Source organism: Bombina bombina, unplaced genomic scaffold (assembly GCF_027579735.1).
Source record: "Bombina bombina isolate aBomBom1 unplaced genomic scaffold, aBomBom1.pri scaffold_601, whole genome shotgun sequence".
Classification (NCBI taxonomy): Eukaryota; Metazoa; Chordata; class Amphibia; order Anura; family Bombinatoridae; genus Bombina; species Bombina bombina.
In genome coordinates this window covers 174,508-200,996 of record NW_026511961.1, presented here as the reverse complement: position 1 = coordinate 200,996, position 26,489 = coordinate 174,508, and the positions used below count along the sequence as shown (strand labels likewise).

General features: G+C 39.0%; 1 protein-coding gene across 1 annotated transcript in view; it reads right to left on the bottom strand.

Moving 5' to 3' along the window:
• Positions 1-4,570: 4,570 nt before the first annotated feature.
• LOC128644025 (tropomyosin beta chain) overlaps positions 4,571-26,489 on the bottom strand; it is a gene marked incomplete in the record, with an annotated part of 147,596 nt that continues 125,677 nt past the window's right edge. Inside the window, 1 exon segment of the mRNA XM_053696788.1 lies at positions 4,571-5,479. Within this exon segment, the coding sequence (XP_053552763.1) occupies positions 5,397-5,479 (83 nt within the window).

The window sequence follows — 26,489 nt, the reverse complement described above, 5'->3', positions numbered from 1 at the left end:
TATACATGTAATCAGTTGTACTCAGTTATTAGCGATATAGGCACAGCTTGTGCTGCGACTATGGAGTGGTTAGAAAAACATTAATTTGTCATTCAATTTTGTCAAGCACACATTCATTCAGAATTTTTTTTAGCAACTAGCTTAAGTCTGGCATAACCCAGACTTCGTATATAGTTAATAGTACTCAGTTAGCAACATAGTAGCAACATAGTTGGGGATATTTACAGCTGGTCTAATTGTTAAAACTATTCAGGCAGTTACGGTTCATCTAATATAACCCAGATGAAACGAGTGATAAGCTCTAAATGTTTTAGTAATCCTAGCAATACATGGATTCAATGTACCGGGCAGTTAAAATAACACAAAAATAGAGTGTGAACTAGTTCACCACTCTCCCCTGACGTGTTTCGCCCGATAGGCCCTTAGATAGGGCCTAGAGTGCTGTAAGTGCATGCTTTGGGAATTTTGATATCCTTTATATCAATCTTCCTTTGTGTTCACATCCACAAACTCTGCCTGAGGATCCCTGGACCTCGCAGAAATATATGTGAAGCTTGTTGTTCAATTGAGAAGTCATCAGGTCTATCTCTGGGGAGACCACATAATTCTACAATTTGATTGAAAACTTCCAGTTGAAGAGACCCATCACCAGGATGAAGAAATTGGTGACTGAGAAAATCTGATTCCCCAATGCTCACTCCTGGATTATAAACTGCAGAGATTGTACAGAGATTATTCTCTGCCAATGTTCAAAGTCAGGAGAACTGCAAGTTACCCCTTGATGATTGATATAAGCCACCATATAAGCCACCGCTGTGACACTGTCTGATTGAAAACACAAACTGCACCACAACCTGAAAGACTTGTGTCTGTCATAATAACAGTCCAAGATGGAAAACCAAAGAATGCCCCAGAGCAATGGACTAGTGATGAATTCACCAGGAAAGAAATTGAGTTTCTCTGAAATCTAGAAGGATTTGCTAAGAGAGAAAAAGCATACAAAGCTGGAGAGGTCTCAAGTGAAACTGAGAAAATGGAATAGCATCTGATGCTGCTATCATCAAACCTAACACTTCAATACAAAGATCTACTTATGGAAAAGGAACAGACAGAAGATTTGAACAAGCTGTAAATAACTTTAGTCTCCTTTGATCTGTCAAATAAAGTCTAATAGTTGTTGAGTCTATAATGACACCTAGGGATGTGAACCTAGTTAGAGGAGAAAGAGAACTCTTTGGGTTGATTTTTCAACCATGTCTTTGAAAAAAATAACAGACTGTTGGTATGAGACATGTTAAATGTTACGATGGAGCCGGTACCAAGATATTGTCCAGATAAGGAACTTCCAAATACCCTGAGCTCTTATCACAAATAAGAGAGTTCCCAGCACCTTGGTAAAATTATGGGAGCAGTATTAAGACCAAATGGAAGAGCAACAAACTGAAAATATTTGTCCTGGAATGCAAATCTTAGAAACTGATGAGTATAGGAATATGAAGATAAGCATCCTTCAAAACTATTGTAGACATAAACTGCTTCTGTTGAACAAGAGATAGAATAGTCCGAATTTTTTCCATCTTGGTAGGGAAACTGAGAAATCTGTTTAAAGTCTTTAAATCCAGAACTGGCCTGTAAGTTTCCTCCTTCTTGGGAACAATAAAGAGGTTGGAATAAAACTTCTGGCCTTGTTCCAAAACTGGTACTGGGACTATTGTCCTTATAGATTCGAGATCTAAGACTTACTGAAAAAGGCCCTTTACAGCATCCCTTGGAACATGGAACAGAAGAAACCTTCCCCGGGGAGGTCTTGAAACCTATTCTGTATCCCTAGTCAACTATGGGGCCGATTTATCAAACTTAAGACCGCTGCTCCTTAATTCATATGCCTCTTTTGAAGTGGTGGACAGCAATCCGCCCGATCGTGTACGATCGGGTTGATTGACACCCCCTGCTAGTGGCCGATTGGCTGCGAATCTGCAGGGGGCGGCATTGCACAAGCATTTCACCAGAACCGCTTGTGCAATGTTAAATGCGGACAGCGTATGCTGTCGGCATTCAGTGATGTCTCTTGTCTGCCAGACATTGATAAATCGGCCCCTATATCTTGAACTGACTGAGACAAAACCTCCTGAAAAAGACACAATATGCCCCTTACCAGAAACTCTGAATCAGGGGTTCTACCTTCATTATGACTTAGTAGAGGTAGAATGCTTTTTGGACTGTTTAACCTTTTTCCAATATTAAAGGGACACTGAACCCAATTTTTTTCTTTTGTAATTCAGAAAGAGCATGCAATTTTAAGCAACTTTCTAATTTACTCCTATTATCAATTTTTCTTCGTTCTCTTACTATCATTATTTGAAAAAGAAGGCATCTAAGCTTTTTTTGGTTTCAGTACTCTGGACAGCACTTTTTTTATTGGTGGATGAATTTATCCACCAATCAGCAAGGACAACCCAGGTTCACCAAAAATGGGCCGGCATCTAAACTTACATTCTTGCATTTCAAATAAAGATACCAAGAGAATGAAGAAAATTTGATAATAGGAGTGTCCCTTTAATTGTACTTTCAGGAGGCTATGGAAGAATCCTGCTTTTTGCGAAGACGTTTTTGGTTCCTAAAATTACAGGAAAATAAATGGAGAGTAGCCCTATTCTTTCTCTTATACTTTCTGTCCTGAGGAAGAAAAGCTTGTTTATCTCCAGTCACAGTAGAAATAATTGCCTCAAGACAAGGCCGAACAAAATCTTTCAATGAAAAGGAAGAGTTAAAAGTCTCGACTAAGAAAGCATCTCAGCTAATAATGATTTCAACCACAAGGCCATTCTGGTCAAGACTGCTAGCCATATTTTTGGCATTAATCTTAATAATGTCAACAAAAGCATCACAAATTAAACCATTAGCTGACCTTGAGAGATTCAAGTGATTTAAAAAATAATCACTACCAACAGATTTAACTAACAACTGCTCAGATAAGCTGTCACACCAAAGAGTAGAAGCTGCTGCAACAAAAGCAATACTAGTTGCTGGTCTGAAAAGAAACCCTGCTTGCTGAAAAGTCCTTCTTTGAAAAGATTCCAACTTCCTATCCATAGGGTCCTTAAAAGAAGTACTATCCTCAAGAGGAATAGAAGTACATTTAGCCAAGGTAGAAATAGGATCATCCACCTTTGGAATAGTACCTTCAACTTCTAAGCTAGAAGCAGGTAAAGAAAGCATCTTTTTAAATTTTATAGCTGAATTAAAAGGAATACCAGGCATAGGGGCCGATTTACTATGCCCCAAATGGGGCTAACTCGCCCTGTTTCCGTGCGAGTTAGCAGATCTAGACTTATAAAATTAGAAATGCTAGAGGGAGGGTTGTCAAAAACCAACATCTTGAGCTTACTTTGAGGAGGCATAGCCGTCAACATTTGAGAAATAGTTGAGTGCACAAAATCCTTAAATCCTAGAGCAAATTCTCACTTACTTGACAAGCACCCACTCTGCTGTAGATAGCCTATCCAATGCTGTATGAGTGACAGCAGAGGATCTGTTTGTGTGGAGTATAACAACAACCCAACAGGAGGAGGCTAAGGGACCAGTCCCTGCAACACCTATGGTAGACTTGTGACTAACGCCTCACTGGCTGAAAATGTGTCACTACCCAATACTACAAAACTCCCCTCTGTACCAAATAGCAGCTCTCTGAGGGGGGGATGTGCCTGAAATCAATCTGAGATCCCCTCTCAAAAAAAAGGAGCACCTCAATTCTTCACTTTCCTCTTGTGGAGGCAAATATAAGATTGGTTTAACAGTAATGTGGGAGTGATTAAAGAGCTCTTGGAGTTTTGGGAATCTTTGCCTTCTCCATGTGGCCAGAAGTGGAATTCCCATGAGTAATAGCTCATGGACTCTCATCACCTTTATGAAAGAAAAAGCTGATAACTAAAATAATGTAGGGTAGTTTGTTTCCTCATTGTGAATATAGCAATAAGGTTATAAGTAACAGTAGGATCTTAAGATGTCAGTCTTAGCAAATTAAGGATCCAGAAAGGACCTAAGGTCCATTGGGAGGTCATGAAAAGAATATTAATTAGGAGAAAGGGTATAAGGAAGATGAACATGTTAAAAATATAGTTACAGCTGGAATATGGAGCTCATGTTGATTATTCTGGTAATCTCTGCATATATCTGTGAGTCATAATAATAAAACATTATCCCAGTCGTCAAATGTATCTTTCTCCTGTACAAGTTCATCTGAATCTTATGCACTAGTTTATCTGAATAGTTGCAATATTATCTGATTCTACTCTATCCTATCTGCATCTTTCATAAGAAAATGTAAAGTACCCCATAAATTCGTATATTACACATCTTAGTCTATTCTAAATCTCTCTACCAAATGCATTCTACAAAATACATCCAAAATGTATCCGAAATCCCTTGTTGTCCCAGACTATCCAAAATACTCCTCAGTTTCACCTAAATATCATAATAGCAGTGGTCAAATCTGAATGATCACGGTAAATGAGGTGAGATAAATGGAAACCATAGTTTGATATATAAAGAAGAGAATACAACAAACCTCAACCATTAAAAAAAATATTTGGTTTATTTGTGGCAAACTATGAAAACTGGTAATAAACAATATACTGTATGTTTATCACTGTGGGAAGCCCCACAACAGTGCCAAGTGTCTGGTTGTACACAGCCTGTCTTCTTGGGTCCATGAGCCTAAAGAACTAAATCTACCATGTCAAGGGGAAATTACTTTGGCTCAGAACATTGTAGGTAATGTGAATAACATGGTTAGGACACAGCAAATTTCAGCTGCTTATTGTAATATTTAAAAGGACTCATGTATCTGATGGTTTAAGTAGATACTAAGAAAGCTTTTCTATATTTTTTAATTTTCTTTAAAAAGAGGTGATGGTGCAAGGGATACTGGGGCAGTACTCTCATTAAGTGCAAATGTAATTGAAATGTTATAGTGCAGCGGATACTGAGTAATGTCTTATTGGTGACTGGTGAACACAGGAATGTGCAGGGGGGTAATAGGTAATCTTCCCATTGGCTTCAGTAGAAGAGGAATGTAATGGTGCATGAATAAAGGGAATGGTTTACTCATTCATTATAGATGTATGGGAATGTGGTGGTACAGTGCTACTGGAGACTGTCCTCTTATTGACTCAAGTGCGATGTGAAGGAACATAATCAGATGATATTACTTGGAGAGGACATTGATACCAGCTATTGTTGGAACATCACTTCTAATAAATAATTAAACGTAAGAAATATTAGTTTGGAATCAGTTAAAAAGTTAAAAAAGGAGAGGTGGAATAATCCTATTCAAGGAAAACAATGTGTGGGGATTTAAAGTGGTCTCAGGACAGTTCCAAAAATGTGTTTATCCATCACATATTGTTCAGCTCCAACAGGGTCTGGTCAAGAGTTGTCTGGATTTCTAACTTCTCCTCTTTGGCAGCTGTCAGAGTCTCTGGAGGACAAAAGCAAGAATACATTTATGAGACACGTGGCTTCATCATGACCTTGCCCTAGTGCCTAAAGCAATTACAAGACTCATGTAATATCATGTAAGTGTTAAAGAGCACATAATGTTTTTCATAAACTCAAACGCTAAGTTGAGTACAAAAATATGTTGAATGGAAAAGACTGGATACAGATTTTCCATCATCTGCACATCTCTGCATATACAGACCTACACAGGATATAAAAATCTGTAAACAGTGATATAAAGGCTTAGGTGGGACATTATGCAGAAATATACATATCAAGTCATCAAAACCCCATCTTGCGTAAACCAGGTGACCAAGCAATCACATCATGTGTAGGTCAATTAATTAAACCATCACATCACTCTTAGGTCAAGTCATCAATTTAACCATCTTGTGTAAGGTCAGCAAACTACTGTATCATGTGTAGAACATGCAATCTAACCATCATATCATGTGTAGGAGATGTTATCAAACTATTACATAAATTCTAGGTAAGGTCATCAAGACATGACATCAAGTGTAGGTCAGGTCATCTAACCATTAATCAGTTGTAGATCTGTTCATCAAAAAATCATATCACACAAAGGTCAAGTCATCAAAGCAAGTGTAAGTGACATCATCAAACTAGTACAAGCCTAGGTAAGTCATCAAAACATTACATCAAGTGTAGGCCTTGACATCTAACCATAACACATTAATATTACCATTTCGGGTGCTCTTAATGTGTGAATGTATCTGTTTGCTGTACTGGCAATATTGCACAATTTTATTATCTTTTGGATGTATAAATTTAGCAGAAGACAGTGTTCAATTCTTTAAAATCATACCTACAGCTGTTCTAATTTTTGGAGAATCTGAAATTCTATAAAACAGTAAATAATAATAATAATATCTAGCATAAGTTGTGACCTACCTATCTGTGTGACACCTGCTCTTGATTATTATGGTATGTGACTTTCTTATCAGTGCACACCTGCTCTAGATCATCATTGGATGTGACATTCCTATCAGTGTGGCACCTGCTCCAGAGAATCATTGGATTTGACTTTCCTATCAGTTTGACACCTGCTCTAGATCATCATTGGATGTGACTTTCCTATCAGTGTGACACCTGCTCTAGATTATCATTAGATGTGACTTTCCTATCAGTGTGACACCTGCTCTAGATTATCATTGAATGTGACTTTCCTATCAGTGTGACACCTGTTCTAGATTATCATTAGATGTGACTTTCCTATCAGTGTGACACCTGCTCTAGATTATCATTAGATGTGACTTTCCTATCAGTGTGACACCTGCTCTAGATTATCATTGAATGTGACTTTCCTATCAGTGTGACACCTGCTCTAGATGATCATTGGATGTGACTTTCCTATCAGTGTGACACCTGCTTTAGATTATCATTAGATGTGACTTTCCTATCAGTGTGACACCTGCTCTAGATTATCATTAGATGTGACTTTCCTATCAGTGTGACACCTGCTCTAGATTATCATTGAATGTGACTTTCCTATCAGTGTGACACTTGCTCTAGATCATCATTGGATGTGACTTTCCTATCAGTGTGACACCTGCTCTAGATCATCATTGGATGTGACTTTCCTATCAGTGTGACACCTGCTTTAGATTATCATTGGATGTAACTTTCCTATCAGTGTGACACCTGCTCTAGATTATTATTGGATGTGACTTTCCTATCAGTGTGACACCTGCTCTAGATTATTATTGGATGTAACTTTCTTATCAGTGTGACACCAGCTCTAGATTATTATTGGATGTGACTTTCCTATCAGTGTGACACCTGCTCTAGATTATCATTGGATGTGACTTTCCTATCAGTGTGACACCAGCTCTAGATTATTATTGGATGTGACGTTCTTATCAGTGTGATACCTGCTACAGATTATCATTGGATGTAACTTTCCTATCAGTGTGACACCTGCTCTAGATTATTATTGGATGTGACTTTCTTATCAGTGTGACACCAGCTCTAGATCATCATTGGATGTGACTTTCCTATCAGTGTGACATCTGCTTTAGATTATCATTGGGTGTGACTTTCTTATCAGTGTGACACCTTCTCCAGATTATCATTGGATGTGACTTTCCTATCAGTGTGACAACTACTCTAGATTATCATTGGATGTGATTTTCTTATCAGTGTGACACCAGCTCTAGATCATCATTGGATGTTACTTTCCTATCAGTGTGACACCTGCTCTAGATCATCATTGGATGTAACTTTCCTATCAGTGTGACACTTGCTCTAGATCATCATTGGATGTGACTTTCCTATCAGTGTAACACTTGCTCTAGATTATTATTGGATGTAACTATCCTATCAGTGTGACACCTGCTTTAGATTATTATTGGAAGTAACTTTTCTATCAGTGTGACACCTGCTCTAGATCATCATTGGATGTGACTTTCTTATCAGTGTGACACCTGCTCTAGATTATCATTAGATGTAACTTTCCAATCAGTGTGACAGAAGCTCTAGATTATTATGGTATGTTACTTTCCTATCAGTGTGACACCTGCTCTAGATCATCATTGGATGTGACTTTCCTATCAGTGTGACACCTGCTCTAGATCATCATTGGATGTGACTTTCCTATCAGTGTAACACCTGCTCTAGATTATCATTGGATGTGACTTTCCTATCAGTGTGACACCTGCTTTGGATTATTATGGTATGTTACTTTCCTATCAGTGTGACACCTGCTCTAGATCATCATTGAATGTTACTTTCCTATCAGTGTGACACCTGCTCTAGATCATCATTGGATGTGACTTTCCTATCAGTGTGACACCTGCTCTAGATCATCATTGGATGTAACTTTCCTATAAGTGTGACACTTGCTCTAGGTCATTATTAGATGTGACTTTCCTATTAGTGTGACACCTGCTCCAGATTATCATTGGATGTAACTTTCCTAACTGGGTGACACCTGCTCTAGATCATCATTGGATGTGACTTTCCTATCAGTGTGACAGCTGCTCTAGATCATCATTGGATGTGACTTTCTTTTCAGTGTGACATCTTCTCTAGATTATTATTGGATGTGACTTTCTTATCAGTGTGACACCTGCTCTAGATCATCATTGGATGTAACTTTCCTATCAGTGTAACACCTGCTCTAGATCATCATTGGATGTAACTTTCCTATCAGTGTAACACCTGCTCTAGATTATTATTGGATGTGACTTTCTTATCAGTGTGACACCTGGTTCAGATCATCATTGAATGTTACTTTCCTATCAGTGTGACACTTGCTCTAGATTATTATTGGATGTGACTTTCTTATCAGTGTGACACCTGGTTCAGATCATCATTGAATGTTACTTTCCTATCAGTGTGACACCTGCTTTAGATTATTATGGTATGTTACGTTCCTATCAGTGTGACACCTGCTCTAGATCATCATTGGATGTAACTTTCCTATCAGTGTGACACTTGCTCTAGATCATTATTAGATGTGACTTTCCTATCAGTGTGACACCTGCTCCAGATTATCATTGGATGTAACTTTCCTATCTGGGTGACACCTGCTCTAGATCATCATTGGATGTTACTTTCCTATCAGTGTGACACCTGCTCTAGATCATCATTGGATGTAACTTTCCTATCAGTGTGACACCTGCTCTAGATTATCATTGGATGTGACTTTCCTATCAGTGTGACACCTGGTCTAGATCATCATTGAATGTTACTTTCCTATCAGTGTGACACCTGCTCTAGATCATCATTGGATGTAACTTTCCTATCAGTGTGACACCTGCTCTAGATTATCATTGGATGTGACATTCTTATCAGTGTGACACCTGCTTTAGATTATCATTGGATGTGACTTTCCTATCAATGTGACACCAGCTCTAGATCATCATTGGATGTGACTTTCCTATCAGTGTGACACTTGCTCTAGATTATCATTGGATGTAACTTTCTTATAAGTGTGACACCAGCTCTAGTTCATCATTGGATGTAACTTTCCTATCAGTGTGACACCTGCTCTAGATCATCATTGGATGTAACTTTCCTATCAGTGTAACACCTGCTCTAGATCATCATTAGATGTAACTTTCCTATCAGTGTAACAACTGCTCTAGATTATCATTAGATGTGACTTTCCTATCAGTTTGACACCTGCTCTAGTTCATCATTGGATGTAACTTTCCTATCAGTGTGACACCTGCTCTAGATCATCATTGGATGTATCTTTCCTATCAGTGTAACACCTGCTCTAGATCATCATTGGATGTAACTTTCCTATCAGTGTAACACCTGCTCTAGATCATCATTGGATGCAACTTTCCTATCAGTGTGACACCTGCTCTAGATTATTATTGGATGTGACTTTCCTATCAGTGTAACACCTGCTCTAGATCATCATTGAATGTTACTTTCCTATCAGTGTGACACCTGCTTTAGATTATCAATGGATGTGACTTTCCTATCAGTGTGACACCTGCTCTAGATCATCATTGAATGTTACTTTCCTATCAGTGTGACACCTGCTTTAGATTATCATTGGATGTGACTTTCCTATCAGTGTGACACCAGCTCTAGATCATCATTGGATTTGACTTTCCTATCAGTGTGACACCTGCTCTAGATCATCATTGGATATAACTTTCCTATCAGTGTGACATCTGCTTTAGATTATCATTGGATGTGACTTTCCTATCAGTGTGACACCTGCTCTAGATCATCATTGGATGTAACTTTCCTATCAGTGTGACTCCTGCTCTAGATAATCATTGGATGTAACTTTCCTATCAGTATAACACCTGCTCTAGATCATCATTGGATGTAAAGTTCCTATCAGTGTAACACCTGCTCTAGATTATCATTGGATGTAACTTTCCTATCAGTGTGACACCTGCTCTAGATCATCATTGGATGTGACTTTCTTATCAGTGTGACACCTGCTCTAGATCATCATTGGATGTGTCTTTCCTATCAGTGTGACACCTGCTCTAGATCATCATTGTATGTAACTTTCCTATCAGTGTGACACCTGCTCTAGATTATCATGTGATGTGACTTTCCTATCAGTGTGACACTTGCTCTAGAAAGATAATCATTAGATGTGACTTTCTTATCAGTGTGACACATGCTCTAGATCATCATTGGATGTTACTTTCCTATCAGTGTGATATCTGATCTAGATTATCATTGGATGTTACTTTCATTTCAGTGTGACACCTGCTCTAGATCATCATTGGATGTGTCTTTCCTATCAGTGTGACACCTGCTCTAGATCATCATTGTATGTAACTTTCCTATCAGTGTGACACCTGCTCTAGATTATCATGTGATGTGACTTTCCTATCAGTGTGACACTTGCTCTAGAAAGATAATCATTAGATGTGACTTTCTTATCAGTGTGATACCTGCTCTAGATTATCATGTGATGTGACTTTCTTATCAGTGTGACAAATGCTCTAGATCATTATTAGATGTGACTTTCCTATCAGTGTGACACTTGCTCTAGATCATTATTAGATGTGACTTTCCTATCAGTGTGATATCTGATCTAGATTTTTGTAGGATGTGACTTTTCTATATGTGTGACAGAAGCTCTAGATTATTATGGGATGTGACATTCCTATCAGTGTGAAACTCTGCTATAGATTATCAGATTATCATGTGATGTCACTTTCCTATCAGTGTGACACCTGCTCTTTTTATGTGATGTCACTTTCCTATCAGTGTGACACCTGCTCTAAGTATGTGATGTCACTTTCCTGTCAGTGTGACTCCTGATCTAATTATGTGATGTCACTTTCCTATCAGTGTGACACCTGCTCTAATTATGTGATGTCACTTTCCTATCAGTGTGACAACTGATTTAATTTTGTGATGTCACTTTCCTACCAGTGTGACACCTCCTCTAATTATGTGATGTCACTTTCCTATTAGTGTGATACCTGATCTAATTATGTGATGTCACTTTCTTATCAGTGTGACACCTGATCTAATTATGTGATGTCACTTTCCTATTAGTGTGACACCTGATCTGATTATGTGATGTCACTTTCCTATCAGTGTGACTCCTTATCTAATTATGTGATGTCACTTTCCTATCAGTGTGACACCTGATCTAATTATGTGATGTCACTTTCCTATCAGTGTTACACCTGATCTAAGTATGTGATGTCACTTTCCTATCAGTGTGACACCTGATCTATTTATGTGATGTCACTTTCCTATAAGTGTGATACCTGATCTAAGTATGTGATGTCACTTTTCTATCAGTGTGACACCTGATCTATTTATGTGATGTCACTTTCCTATCAGTGTGATACCTGATCTAATTATGTGATGTCACTTTCCTATCAGTGTTACACCTGCTCTAAGTATGTGATGTCACTTTCCTATCAGTGTTACACATGCTCTAGATCATCATTGGATGTCACTTTCCTATCAGTGTGATACCTGATCTAATTATGTGATGTCACTTTCCTATCAGTGTTACACCTGTTCTAAGTATGTGATGTCACTTTCCTATCAGTGTTACACCTGCTCTAGATCATCATTAGATGTAACTTTCCTATCAGTGTGACACCAGCTTTAGATTATTATGGTATGTTACTTTCCTATCAGTGTGACACCTGCTCTAGATCATCATTGACTGTCACTTTCCTATCAGTGTGACACCAGCTCTAGATAATCATTAGATGTTACTTTCCTATCAGTGTGACACCTGCTCTAGATTATCATTGGATGTGACTTTCCTATCAGTGTGACACCTGCTCTAGATCATCATTGGATTTGACTTTCCTATCAGTGTGACACCTGCTCTAGATCATCATTGGATGTAACTTTCCTATCAGTGTGACACTTGCTCTAGATCATTATTAGATGTGACTTTCCTATTAGTGTGACACCTGCTCTAGATCATCATTGGATGTAACTTTCCTATCAGTTTAACACCTGCTCTAGATCATTATTAGATGTGACTTTCCTATCAGTGTGACACCTGCTCTAGATCATCATTGGATGTAACTTTCCTATCAGTGTGACACCTGCTCCAGATTATCATTGGATATAACTTTCCTATCAGTGTGACACCTGCTCTAGATCATCATTAGATGTGACTTTCCTATCAGTGTGACACCTGCTCCAGATTATCATTGGATATAACTTTCCTATCTGGGTGACACCTGCTCTAGATGATCATTGGATGTTACTTTCCTATCAGTGTGACACCTGCTCTAGATCATCATTGGATGTAACTTTCCTATAAGTGTGACACCTGCTCCAGATTATCATTGGATGTAACTTTCCTATCAGTGTGACACCTGCTCTAGATCATCATTGAATGTTACTTTCCTATCAGTGTGACACCTGCTTTAGATCATCATTGGATGTGACTTTCCTATCAGTGTGACACCTGCTCTAGATCATCATTGGATGTAACTTTCCTATCAGTGTAACACCTGCTGTAGATCATCATTGGATGTAACGTTTCTATCAGTGTGACACCTGCTCTAGATTATCATTGGATGTAACTTTCCTATCAGTTTGACACCTGCTCTAGATCATCATTGGATGTGACTTTCCTATCAGTGTGACACCTGCTCTAGATCATCATTGGATGTGACTTTCCTATCAGTGTGACACCTGCTCTAGATCATCATTGTATGTAACTTTTCTATCAGTGTGACACCTGCTCTAGATTATCATTGGATGTGACTTTCCTATCAGTGTGACACCTGCTCTAGATTATGATTGGATGTAACTTTCCTATCAGTGTGACACCTGCTCTAGATCATCATTGGATGTAACTTTCCTATCAGTGTAACACCTGCCCTAGATCATCATTGGATGTAACGTTCCTATCAGTGTAACACCTGCTCTAGATTATCATTGGATCTAACTTTCCTATCAGTGTGACACCTGCTCTAGATAATTATTGGATGTGACTTTCTTATCAGTGTGACACCTGCTCTATATTATCATTGTATGTAACTTTCCTATCAGTGTGACACCTGCTCTAGATTATCATTGGATGTGACTTTCCTATCAGTGTGACACCTGCTCTAGATCATCATTGGATGTGACTTTCCTATCAGTGTGACACCTGCTCTAGATCATCATTGGATGTCACTTTCCTATCTGTGTGACACTTGCTCTAGATCATTATTAGATGTGACTTTCCTATTAGTGTGACACCTGCTCCAGAGTATCATTGGATGTAACTTTCCTATCAGTGTGACACCTGCTCTAGATAATCATTGGATGTGACTTTCCTATCAGTGTGACACCTGCTCTAGATCATCATTGGATGTAACTTTCCTATCAGTGTGACACTTGCTCTAGATCATTATTAGATGTGACTTTCCTATTAGTGTAACACCTGCTCTAGATCATCATTGGATGTAACATTCCTATCAGTGTAACACCTGCTCTAGATCATTATTAGATGTGACTTTCCTATCAGTGTGACACCTGCTCTAGATCATCATTGGATGTGACTTTCCTATCAGTGTGACACCTGCTCCAGATTATCATTGGATATAACTTTCCTATCAGTGTGACACCTGCTCTAGATCATCATTGGATGTGACTTTCCTATCAGTGTGGCACCTGCTCTAGATTATGATTGGATGTAACTTTCCTATCAGTGTGACACCTGCTCTAGATCATCATTGGATGTAACTTTCCTATCAGTGTAACACCTGCTCTAGATCATCATTGGATGTAACGTTCCTATCAGTGTAACACCTGCTCTAGATTATCATTGGATGTAACTTTCCTATCAGTTTGACACCTGCTCTAGATCATCATTGGATGTGACTTCCTTATCAGTGTGACACCTGCTCTAGATCATCATTGGATGTGACTTTCCTATCAGTGTGACACCTGCTCTAGATCATCATTGTATGTAACTTTCCTATCAGTGTGACACCTGCTCTAGATTATCATTGGATGTGACTTTCCTATCAGTGTGACACCTGCTCTAGATTATGATTGGATGTAATTTTCCTATCAGTGTGACACCTGCTCTAGATCATCATTGGATGTAACTTTCCTATCAGTGTAACACCTGCTCTAGATCATCATTGGATGTAACGTTCCTATCAGTGTAACACCTGCTCTAGATAATTATTGGATGTGACTTTCTTATCAGTGTGACACCTGCTCTAGATCATCATTGTATGTAACTTTCCTATCAGTGTGACACCTGCTCTAGATTATCATTGGATGTGACTTTCCTATCAGTGTGACACCTGCTCTAGATCATCATTGGATGTGACTTTCCTATCAGTGTGACACCTGCTCTAGATCATCATTGGATGTAACTTTCCTATCTGTGTGACACTTGCTCTAGATCATTATTAGATGTGACTTTCCTATTAGTGTGACACCTGCTCCAGATTATCATTGGATGTAACTTTCCTATCAGTGTGACACCTGCTTTAGATCATCATTGGATGTAACTTTCCTATCAGTGTAACACCTGCTCTAGATCATCATTGGATGTAACGTTCCTATTAGTGTAACACCTGCTCTAAATTATCATTGGATGTAACTTTCCTGTCAGTTTGACACCTGCTCTAGATCATCATTGGATGTGACTTTCTTATCAGTGTGACACCTGCTCTAGATCATCATTGGATGTGACTTTCCTATCAGTGTGACACCTGCTCTAGATCATCATTGGATGTAACTTTCCTATCAGTGTGACACCTGCTCTAGATTATCATTGGATGTGACTTTCTTATCAGTGTGACACCTGCTCTAGATTATGATTGGATGTAACTTTCCTATCAGTGTGACACCTGCTCTAGATCATCATTGGATGTAACTTTCCTATCAGTGTAACACCTGCTCTAGATCATCATTGGATGTAACGTTCCTATCAGTGTAACACCTGCTCTAGATTATCATTGGATATAACTTTCCTATCAGTGTGACACCTGCTCTAGATAATTATCGGATGTGACTTTCTTATCAGTGTGACACCTGCTCTAGATCATCATTGTATGTAACTTTCCTATCAGTGTGACACCTGCTTTAGATTATCATTGGATGTGACTTTCCTATCAGTGTGACACCTGCTCTAGATCATCATTGGATGTGACTTTCCTATCAGTGTGACACCTGCTCTAGATCATCATTGGATGTAAGTTTCCTATCTGTGTGACACTTGCTCTAGATCATTATTAGATGTGAATTTCCTATTAGTGTGACACCTGCTCCAGATTATCATTGGATGTAACTTTCCTATCAGTGTGACACCTGCTCTAGATAATCATTGGATGTGACTTTCCTATCAGTGTGACACCTGCTCTAGATCATCATTGGATGTAACTTTCCTATCAGTGTGACACTTGCTCTAGATCATTATTAGATGTGACTTTCCTATTAGTGTAACACCTGCTCTAGATCATCATTGGATGTAACGTTCCTATCAGTGTAACACCTGCTCTAGATCATTATTAGATGTGACTTTCCTATCAGTGTGACACCTGCTCTAGATCATCATTGGATGTAACTTTCCTATCAGTGTGACACCTGCTCTAGATTATGATTGGATGTAACTTTCCTATCAGTGTGACACCTGCTCTAGATCATCATTGGATGTAACTTTCCTATCAGTGTAACACCTGCTCTAGATCATCATTGGATGTAACGTTCCTATCAGTGTAACACCTGCTCTAGATTATCATTGGATGTAACTTTCCTATCAGTTTGACACCTGCTCTAGATCATCATTGGATGTGACTTTCTTATCAGTGTGACACCTGCTCTAGATCATCATTGGATGTGACTTTCCTATCAGTGTGACACCTGCTCTAGATCATCATTGTATGTAACTTTCCTATCAGTGTGACACCTGCTCTAGATTATCATTGAATGTGACTTTCCTATCAGTGTGACACCTGCTCTAGATTATTATTGGATGTAGCTTTCCTATCAGTGTGACACCTGCTCTAGATCATCATTGGATGTAACTTTCCTATCAGTGTAACACCTGCTCTAGATCATCATTGGATGTAACGTTCCTATCAGTGTAACACCTGCTCTAGATAATTATTGGATGTGACTTTCTTATCAGTGTGACACCTGCTCTAGATCATCATTGTATGTAACTTTCCTATTAGTGTGACACCTGCTCTAGATTATCATTGGATGTGACTTTCCTATCAGTGTGACACCTGCTCTAGATCATCATTGGATGTGACTTTCCTATCAGTGTGACACCTGCTCTAGACCATCATTGGATGTAACTTTCCTATCTGTGTGACACTTGCTCTAGATCATTATTAGATGTGACTTTCCTATTAGTGTGACACCTGCTCCAGATTATCATTGGATGTAACTTTCCTATCAGTGTGACACCTGCTCTAGATTATCATTGGATGTAACTTTCCTATCAGTTTGACACCTGCTCTAGATCATCATTGGATGTGACTTTCCTATCAGTGTGACACCTGCTCTAGATCATCATTGGATGTGACTTTCCTATCAGTGTGACACCTGCTCTAGATCATCATTGTATGTAACTTTTCTATCAGTGTGACACCTGCTCTAGATTATCATTGGATGTGACTTTCCTATCAGTGTGACACCTGCTCTAGATTATGATTGGATGTAACTTTCCTATCAGTGTGACACCTGCTCTAGATCATCATTGGATGTAACTTTCCTATCAGTGTAACACCTGCCCTAGATCATCATTGGATGTAACGTTCCTATCAGTGTAACACCTGCTCTAGATTATCATTGGATCTAACTTTCCTATCAGTGTGACACCTGCTCTAGATAATTATTGGATGTGACTTTCTTATCAGTGTGACACCTGCTCTATATTATCATTGTATGTAACTTTCCTATCAGTGTGACACCTGCTCTAGATTATCATTGGATGTGACTTTCCTATCAGTGTGACACCTGCTCTAGATCATCATTGGATGTGACTTTCCTATCAGTGTGACACCTGCTCTAGATCATCATTGGATGTCACTTTCCTATCTGTGTGACACTTGCTCTAGATCATTATTAGATGTGACTTTCCTATTAGTGTGACACCTGCTCCAGAGTATCATTGGATGTAACTTTCCTATCAGTGTGACACCTGCTCTAGATAATCATTGGATGTGACTTTCCTATCAGTGTGACACCTGCTCTAGATCATCATTGGATGTAACTTTCCTATCAGTGTGACACTTGCTCTAGATCATTATTAGATGTGACTTTCCTATTAGTGTAACACCTGCTCTAGATCATCATTGGATGTAACATTCCTATCAGTGTAACACCTGCTCTAGATCATTATTAGATGTGACTTTCCTATCAGTGTGACACCTGCTCTAGATCATCATTGGATGTGACTTTCCTATCAGTGTGACACCTGCTCCAGATTATCATTGGATATAACTTTCCTATCAGTGTGACACCTGCTCTAGATCATCATTGGATGTGACTTTCCTATCAGTGTGGCACCTGCTCTAGATTATGATTGGATGTAACTTTCCTATCAGTGTGACACCTGCTCTAGATCATCATTGGATGTAACTTTCCTATCAGTGTAACACCTGCTCTAGATCATCATTGGATGTAACGTTCCTATCAGTGTAACACCTGCTCTAGATTATCATTGGATGTAACTTTCCTATCAGTTTGACACCTGCTCTAGATCATCATTGGATGTGACTTCCTTATCAGTGTGACACCTGCTCTAGATCATCATTGGATGTGACTTTCCTATCAGTGTGACACCTGCTCTAGATCATCATTGTATGTAACTTTCCTATCAGTGTGACACCTGCTCTAGATTATCATTGGATGTGACTTTCCTATCAGTGTGACACCTGCTCTAGATTATGATTGGATGTAATTTTCCTATCAGTGTGACACCTGCTCTAGATCATCATTGGATGTAACTTTCCTATCAGTGTAACACCTGCTCTAGATCATCATTGGATGTAACGTTCCTATCAGTGTAACACCTGCTCTAGATAATTATTGGATGTGACTTTCTTATCAGTGTGACACCTGCTCTAGATCATCATTGTATGTAACTTTCCTATCAGTGTGACACCTGCTCTAGATTATCATTGGATGTGACTTTCCTATCAGTGTGACACCTGCTCTAGATCATCATTGGATGTGACTTTCCTATCAGTGTGACACCTGCTCTATATCATCATTGGATGTAACTTTCCTATCTGTGTGACACTTGCTCTAGATCATTATTAGATGTGACTTTCCTATTAGTGTGACACCTGCTCCAGATTATCATTGGATGTAACTTTCCTATCAGTGTGACACCTGCTTTAGATCATCATTGGATGTAACTTTCCTATCAGTGTAACACCTGCTCTAGATCATCATTGGATGTAACGTTCCTATTAGTGTAACACCTGCTCTAAATTATCATTGGATGTAACTTTCCTATCAGTTTGACACCTGCTCTAGATCATCATTGGATGTGACTTTCTTATCAGTGTGACACCTGCTCTAGATCATCATTGGATGTGACTTTCCTATCAGTGTGACACCTGCTCTAGATCATCATTGGATGTAACTTTCCTATCAGTGTGACACCTGCTCTAGATTATCATTGGATGTGACTTTCCTATCAGTGTGACACCTGCTCTAGATTATGATTGGATGTAACTTTCCTATCAGTGTGACACCTGCTCTAGATCATCATTGGATGTAACTTTCCTATCAGTGTAACACCTGCTCTAGATCATCATTGGATGTAACGTTCCTATCAGTGTAACACCTGCTCTAGATTATCATTGGATATAACTTTCCTATCAGTGTGACACCTGCTCTAGATAATTATCGGATGTGACTTTCTTATCAGTGTGACACCTGCTCTAGATCATCATTGTATGTAACTTTCCTATCAGTGTGACACCTGCTTTAGATTATCATTGGATGTGACTTTCCTATCAGTGTGACACCTGCTCTAGATCATCATTGGATGTGACTTTCCTATCAGTGTGACACCTGCTCTAGATCATCATTGGATGTAAGTTTCCTATCTGTGTGACACTTGCTCTAGATCATTATTAGATGTGAATTTCCTATTAGTGTGACACCTGCTCCAGATTATCATTGGATGTAACTTTCCTATCAGTGTGACACCTGCTCTAGATAATCATTGGATGTGACTTTCCTATCAGTGTGACACCTGCTCTAGATCATCATTGGATGTAACTTTCCTATCAGTGTGACACTTGCTCTAGATCATTATTAGATGTGACTTTCCTATTAGTGTAACACCTGCTCTAGATCATCATTGGATGTAACGTTCCTATCAGTGTAACACCTGCTCTAGATCATTATTAGATGTGACTTTCCTATCAGTGTGACACCTGCTCTAGATCATCATTGGATGTAACTTTCCTATCAGTGTGACACCTGCTCTAGATTATGATTGGATGTAACTTTCCTATCAGTGTGACACCTGCTCTAGATCATCATTGGATGTAACTTTCCTATCAGTGTAACACCTGCTCTAGATCATCATTGGATGTAACGTTCCTATCAGTGTAACACCTGCTCTAGATTATCATTGGATGTAACTTTCCTATCAGTTTGACACCTGCTCTAGATCATCATTGGATGTGACTTTCTTATCAGTGTGACACCTGCTCTAGATCATCATTGGATGTGACTTTCCTATCAGTGTGACACCTGCTCTAGATCATCATTGTATGTAACTTTCCTATCAGTGTGACACCTGCTCTAGATTATCATTGAATGTGACTTTCCTATCAGTGTGACACCTGCTCTAGATTATTATTGGATGTAGCTTTCCTATCAGTGTGACACCTGCTCTAGATCATCATTGGATGTAACTTTCCTATCAGTGTAACACCTGCTCTAGATCATCATTGGATGTAACGTTCCTATCAGTGTAACACCTGCTCTAGATAATTATTGGATGTGACTTTCTTATCAGTGTGACACCTGCTCTAGATCATCATTGTATGTAACTTTCCTATCAGTGTGACACCTGCTCTAGATTATCATTGGATGTGACTTTCCTATCAGTGTGACACCTGCTCTAGATCATCATTGGATGTGACTTTCCTATCAGTGTGACACCTGCTCTAGACCATCATTGGATGTAACTTTCCTATCTGTGTGACACTTGCTCTAGATCATTATTAGATGTGACTTTCCTATTAGTGTGACACCTGCTCCAGATTATCATTGGATGTAACTTTCCTATCAGTGTGACACCTGCTCTAGATAATCATTGGATGTGACTTTCCTATCAGTGTGACACCTGCTCTAGATCATCATTGGATGTAACTTTCCTATCAGTGTGACACTTGCTCTAGTTCATTATTAGATGTGACTTTCCTATTAGTGTGACACCTGCTCTAGATCATCATTGGATGTAACGTTCCTATCAGTGTAACACCTGCTCTAGATCATTATTAGATGTGACTTTCCTATCAGTGTGACACCTGCTCTAGATCATCATTGGATGTAACTTTCCTATCAGTGTGACACCTGCTCTAGATTATCATTGGATGTAACTTTCCTATCAGTGTGACACCTGCTCTAGATCATCATTAGATGTGACTTTCCTATCAGTGTGACACCTGCTCCAGATTATCATTGGATATAACTTTCCTATCTGGGTGACACCTGCTCTAGATGATCATTGGATGTTACTTTCCTATCAGTGTGACACCTGCTCTAGATCATCATTGGATGTAACTTTCCTATAAGTGTGACACCTGCTCCAGATTATCCTTGGATTTAACTTTCCTATCAGTGTGACACCTGCTCTAGATCATCATTGAATGTTACTTTCCTATCAGTGTGACACCTGCTTTAGATCATCATTGGATGTGACTTTCCTATCAGTGTGACACCTGCTCTAGATCATCATTGGTTGTGACTTTCCTATCAATGTGACACCAGCTCTAGATCATCATTGGATGTGACATTCCTATCAGTGTGACACCTGCTCTAGATTATGATTGGATGTAACTTTCCTATCAGTGTGACACCTGCTCTAGATCATCATTGGATGTAACGTTCCTATCAGTGTAACACCTGCTCTAGATTATCATTGGATGTAACTTTCCTATCAGTGTGACACCTGCTCTAGATCATCATTGGATGTGACTTTCCTATCAGTGTGACACCTGCTCTAGATTATGATTGGATGTAACTTTCCTATCAGTGTGACACCTGCTCTAGATTATCATTGAATGTGACTTTCCTATCAGTGTGACACCTGCTCTAGATTATTATTGGATGTAGCTTTCCTATCAGTGTGACACCTGCTCTAGATCATCATTGGATGTAACTTTCCTATCAGTGTAACACCTGCTCTAGATCATCATTGGATGTAACGTTCCTATCAGTGTAACACCTGCTCTAGATAATTATTGGATGTGACTTTCTTATCAGTGTGACACCTGCTCTAGATCATCATTGTATGTAACTTTCCTATTAGTGTGACACCTGCTCTAGATTATCATTGGATGTGACTTTCCTATCAGTGTGACACCTGCTCTAGATCATCATTGGATGTGACTTTCCTATCAGTGTGACACCTGCTCTAGACCATCATTGGATGTAACTTTCCTATCTGTGTGACACTTGCTCTAGATCATTATTAGATGTGACTTTCCTATTAGTGTGACACCTGCTCCAGATTATCATTGGATGTAACTTTCCTATCAGTGTGACACCTGCTCTAGATAATCATTGGATGTGACTTTCCTATCAGTGTGACACCTGCTCTAGATCATCATTGGATGTAACTTTCCTATCAGTGTGACACTTGCTCTAGTTCATTATTAGATGTGACTTTCCTATTAGTGTGACACCTGCTCTAGATCATCATTGGATGTAACGTTCCTATCAGTGTAACACCTGCTCTAGATCATTATTAGATGTGACTTTCCTATCAGTGTGACACCTGCTCTAGATCATCATTGGATGTAACTTTCCTATCAGTGTGACACCTGCTCTAGATTATCATTGGATATAACTTTCCTATCAGTGTGACACCTGCTCTAGATCATCATTAGATGTGACTTTCCTATCAGTGTGACACCTGCTCCAGATTATCATTGGATATAACTTTCCTATCTGGGTGACACCTGCTCTAGATGATCATTGGATGTTACTTTCCTATCAGTGTGACACCTGCTCTAGATCATCATTGGATGTAACTTTCCTATAAGTGTGACACCTGCTCCAGATTATCCTTGGATTTAACTTTCCTATCAGTGTGACACCTGCTCTAGATCATCATTGAATGTTACTTTCCTATCAGTGTGACACCTGCTTTAGATCATCATTGGATGTGACTTTCCTATCAGTGTGACACCTGCTCTAGATCATCATTGGTTGTGACTTTCCTATCAATGTGACACCAGCTCTAGATCATCATTGGATGTGACATTCCTATCAGTGTGACACCTGCTCTAGATTATGATTGGATGTAACTTTCCTATCAGTGTGACACCTGCTCTAGATCATCATTGGATGTAACGTTCCTATCAGTGTAACACCTGCTCTAGATTATCATTGGATGTAACTTTCCTATCAGTGTGACACCTGCTCTAGATCATCATTGGATGTGACTTTCCTATCAGTGTGACACCTGCTCTAGATTATGATTGGATGTAACTTTCCTATCAGTGTGACACCTGCTCTAGATCATCATTGGATGTAACTTTCCTATCAGTGTAACACCTGCTCTAGATCATCATTGGATGTAACGTTCCTATCAGTGTAACACCTGCTCTAGATTATCATTGGATGTAACTTTCCTATCAGTTTGACACCTGCTCTAGATCATCATTGGATGTGACTTTCTTATCAGTGTGACACCTGCTCTAGATCATCATTGGATGTGACTTTCCTATCAGTGTGACACCTGCTCTAGATCATCATTGTATGTAACTTTCCTATCAGTGTGACACCTGCTCTAGATTATCATTGGATGTGACTTTCCTATCAGTGTGACACCTGCTCTAGATTATGATTGGATGTAAATTTACTATCAGTGTAACACCTGCTCTAGATCATCATTGGATGTAACGTTCCTATCAGTGTAACACCTGCTCTAGATTATCATTGGATGTAACTTTCCTATCAGTGTGACACCTGCTCTAGATAATTATTGGATGTGACTTTCTTATCAGTGTGACACCTGCTCTAGATCATCATTGTATGTAACTTTCCTATCAGTGTGACACCTGCTCTAGATTATCATTGGATGTGACTTTCCTATCAGTGTGACACCTGCTCTAGATCATCATTGTATGTAACTTTCCTATCAGTGTGACACCTGCTCTAGATAATCATTGGATGTGACTTTCCTATCAGTGTGACACCTGCTCTAGTTTATGATTGGATGTAACTTTCCTATCAGTGTGACACCTGCTCTAGATCATCATTGGATGTAACTTTCCTATCAGTGTAACACCTGCTCTAGATCATCATTGGATGTAACGTTCCTATCAGTGTAACACCTGCTCTAGATTATCATTGGATGTAACTTTCCTATCAGTGTGACACCTGCTCTAGATCATCATTGGATGTGACTTTCTTATCAGTGTGACACCTGCTCTAGATCATCATTGGATGTTACTTTTCTATCAATGTGATATCTGATCTAGATTATCATTGGATGTTACTTTTCTATCAGTGTGATATCTGATCTAGATTATCATTGGATATCACTTTCCAATCAGTGTGACACCTGCTCTAGATTATCATGTGATGTGACTTTCTTATCAGAGTGACACCTGCTCTAGATCATTATTAGATGTGACTTTCCTATCAGTGTGACACTTGCTCTAGATGATTATTAGATGTGACTTTCCTATCAGTGTGATATCTGATCTAAATTTTTGTAGGGTGTGACTTTTCTATATGTGTGACAGAAGCTCTCGATTATTATGGGATGTGACATTCCTATCAGTGTGAAACTCTGCTATAGATTATCAGATTATCATGTGATGTCACTTTCCTATCAGTGTGACACCTGCTCTTTTTATGTGATGTCACTTTCCTACCAGTGTGACACCTGCTCTAAGTATGTGATGTCACTTTCCTATCAGTGTGACACCTGATCTAATTATGTGATGTCACTTTTCTATCAGTGTGACACCTCCTCTAATTATGTGATGTAACTTTCCTATCAGTGTGACATCTGCTCTAATTATGTGATGTCACTTTCTTATCAGTGTGACAACTGATCTAATTATGTGATGTCACTTTCCTATCAGTGTGACACCTCCTCTAATTATGTGATGTCACTTTCCTATCAGTGTTACACCTGATCTAATTATGTGATGTCACTTTCCTATCAGTGTGACACCTGATCTAATTATGTGATGTCACTTTCCTATTGGTGTGGCACCTGATCTAATTATGTGATGTCACTTTCCTATCAGTGTGACACCTGATCTAATTATGTGATGTCACTCTCCTATTAGTGTGACACCTGATCTATTTATGTGATGTCACTTTCCTATCAGTGTGACACCTGATCTAAGTATGTGATGTCACTTTCCTATCAGTGTGACACCTGCTCTTTTTATGTGATGTCACTTTCCTACCAGTGTGACACCTGCTCTAAGTATGTGATGTCACTTTCCTATCAGTGTGACACCTGATCTAATTATGTGATGTCACTTTCCTATCAGTGTGACTCCTCCTCTAATTATGTGATGTCACTTTCCTATCAGTGTGACACCTGATCTAATTATGTGATGTCACTTTCCTATCAGTGTGACATCTGCTCTAATTATGTGATGTCACTTTCCTATCAGTGTGACAACTGATCTAATTATGTGATGTCACTTTCCTATCAGTGTGACACCTCCTCTAATTATGTGATGTCACTTTCCTATCAGTGTTACACCTGATCTAATTATGTGATGTCACTTTCCTATCAGTGTGACACCTGATCTAATTATGTGATGTAACTTTCCTATTAGTGTGACACCTGATCTAATTATGTGATGTCACTTTCCTATCAGTGTGACACCTTAACTAATTATGTGATGTCACTTTCCTATCAGTGTGACACCTGCTCTAATTATGTGATGTCACTTTCCTATCAGTGTTACACCTGTTCTAATTATGTGATGTCACTTTCCTATCAGTGTGACACCTGATCTAATTATGTGATGTAACTTTCCTATCAGTGTGACACCTGATCTAAGTATGTGATGTCACTTTCCTATCAGTGTGACACCTGATCTATTTATGTGATGTCACTTTCCTATCAGTGTGACACCTGCTCTAATTATGTGATGTCATTTTCCTATCAGTGTTACACCTCATCTAATTATGTGATGTCACTTTCCTATCAGATTGACACCTACTCTAATTATGTGATGTCACTTTCCTATCAGTGTGACACCTACTCTAATTATGTGATGTCACTTTCCTATCAGTGTTACACCTGATCTAAGTATGTGATGTCACTTTCCTATCAGTGTGACACCTGATCTATTTATGTGATGTCACTTTCCTATCAGTGTGACACCTCCTCTAATTATGTGATGTCACATTCCTATCAGTGTTACACCTGCTCTAATTATGTGATGTCACTTTCCTATCAGTGTTACACCTGTTCTAAGTATGTGATGTCACTTTCCTATCAGTGTGACACCTGATCTAATTATCTGATGTTACTTTCCTATCAGTGTGACACCTGATCTAAGGATGTGATGTCACTTTCCTATCAGTGTGACATCTGATCTAATTATGTGATGTCACTTTCCTATCAGTGTGACACCTGATCTAAGTATGTGATGTCACTTTCCTATCAGTGTGACGCCTGATCTATTTATGTGATGTCACTTTCCTATCAGTGTGACACCTGCTCTAATAATGTGATGTCATTTTCCTATCAGTGTTACACCTGATCTAATTATGTGATGTCACTTTCCTATCAGTGTGACACCTACTCCAATTATGTGATGTCACTTTCCTATCAGTGTGATACCTGATCTAATTATGTG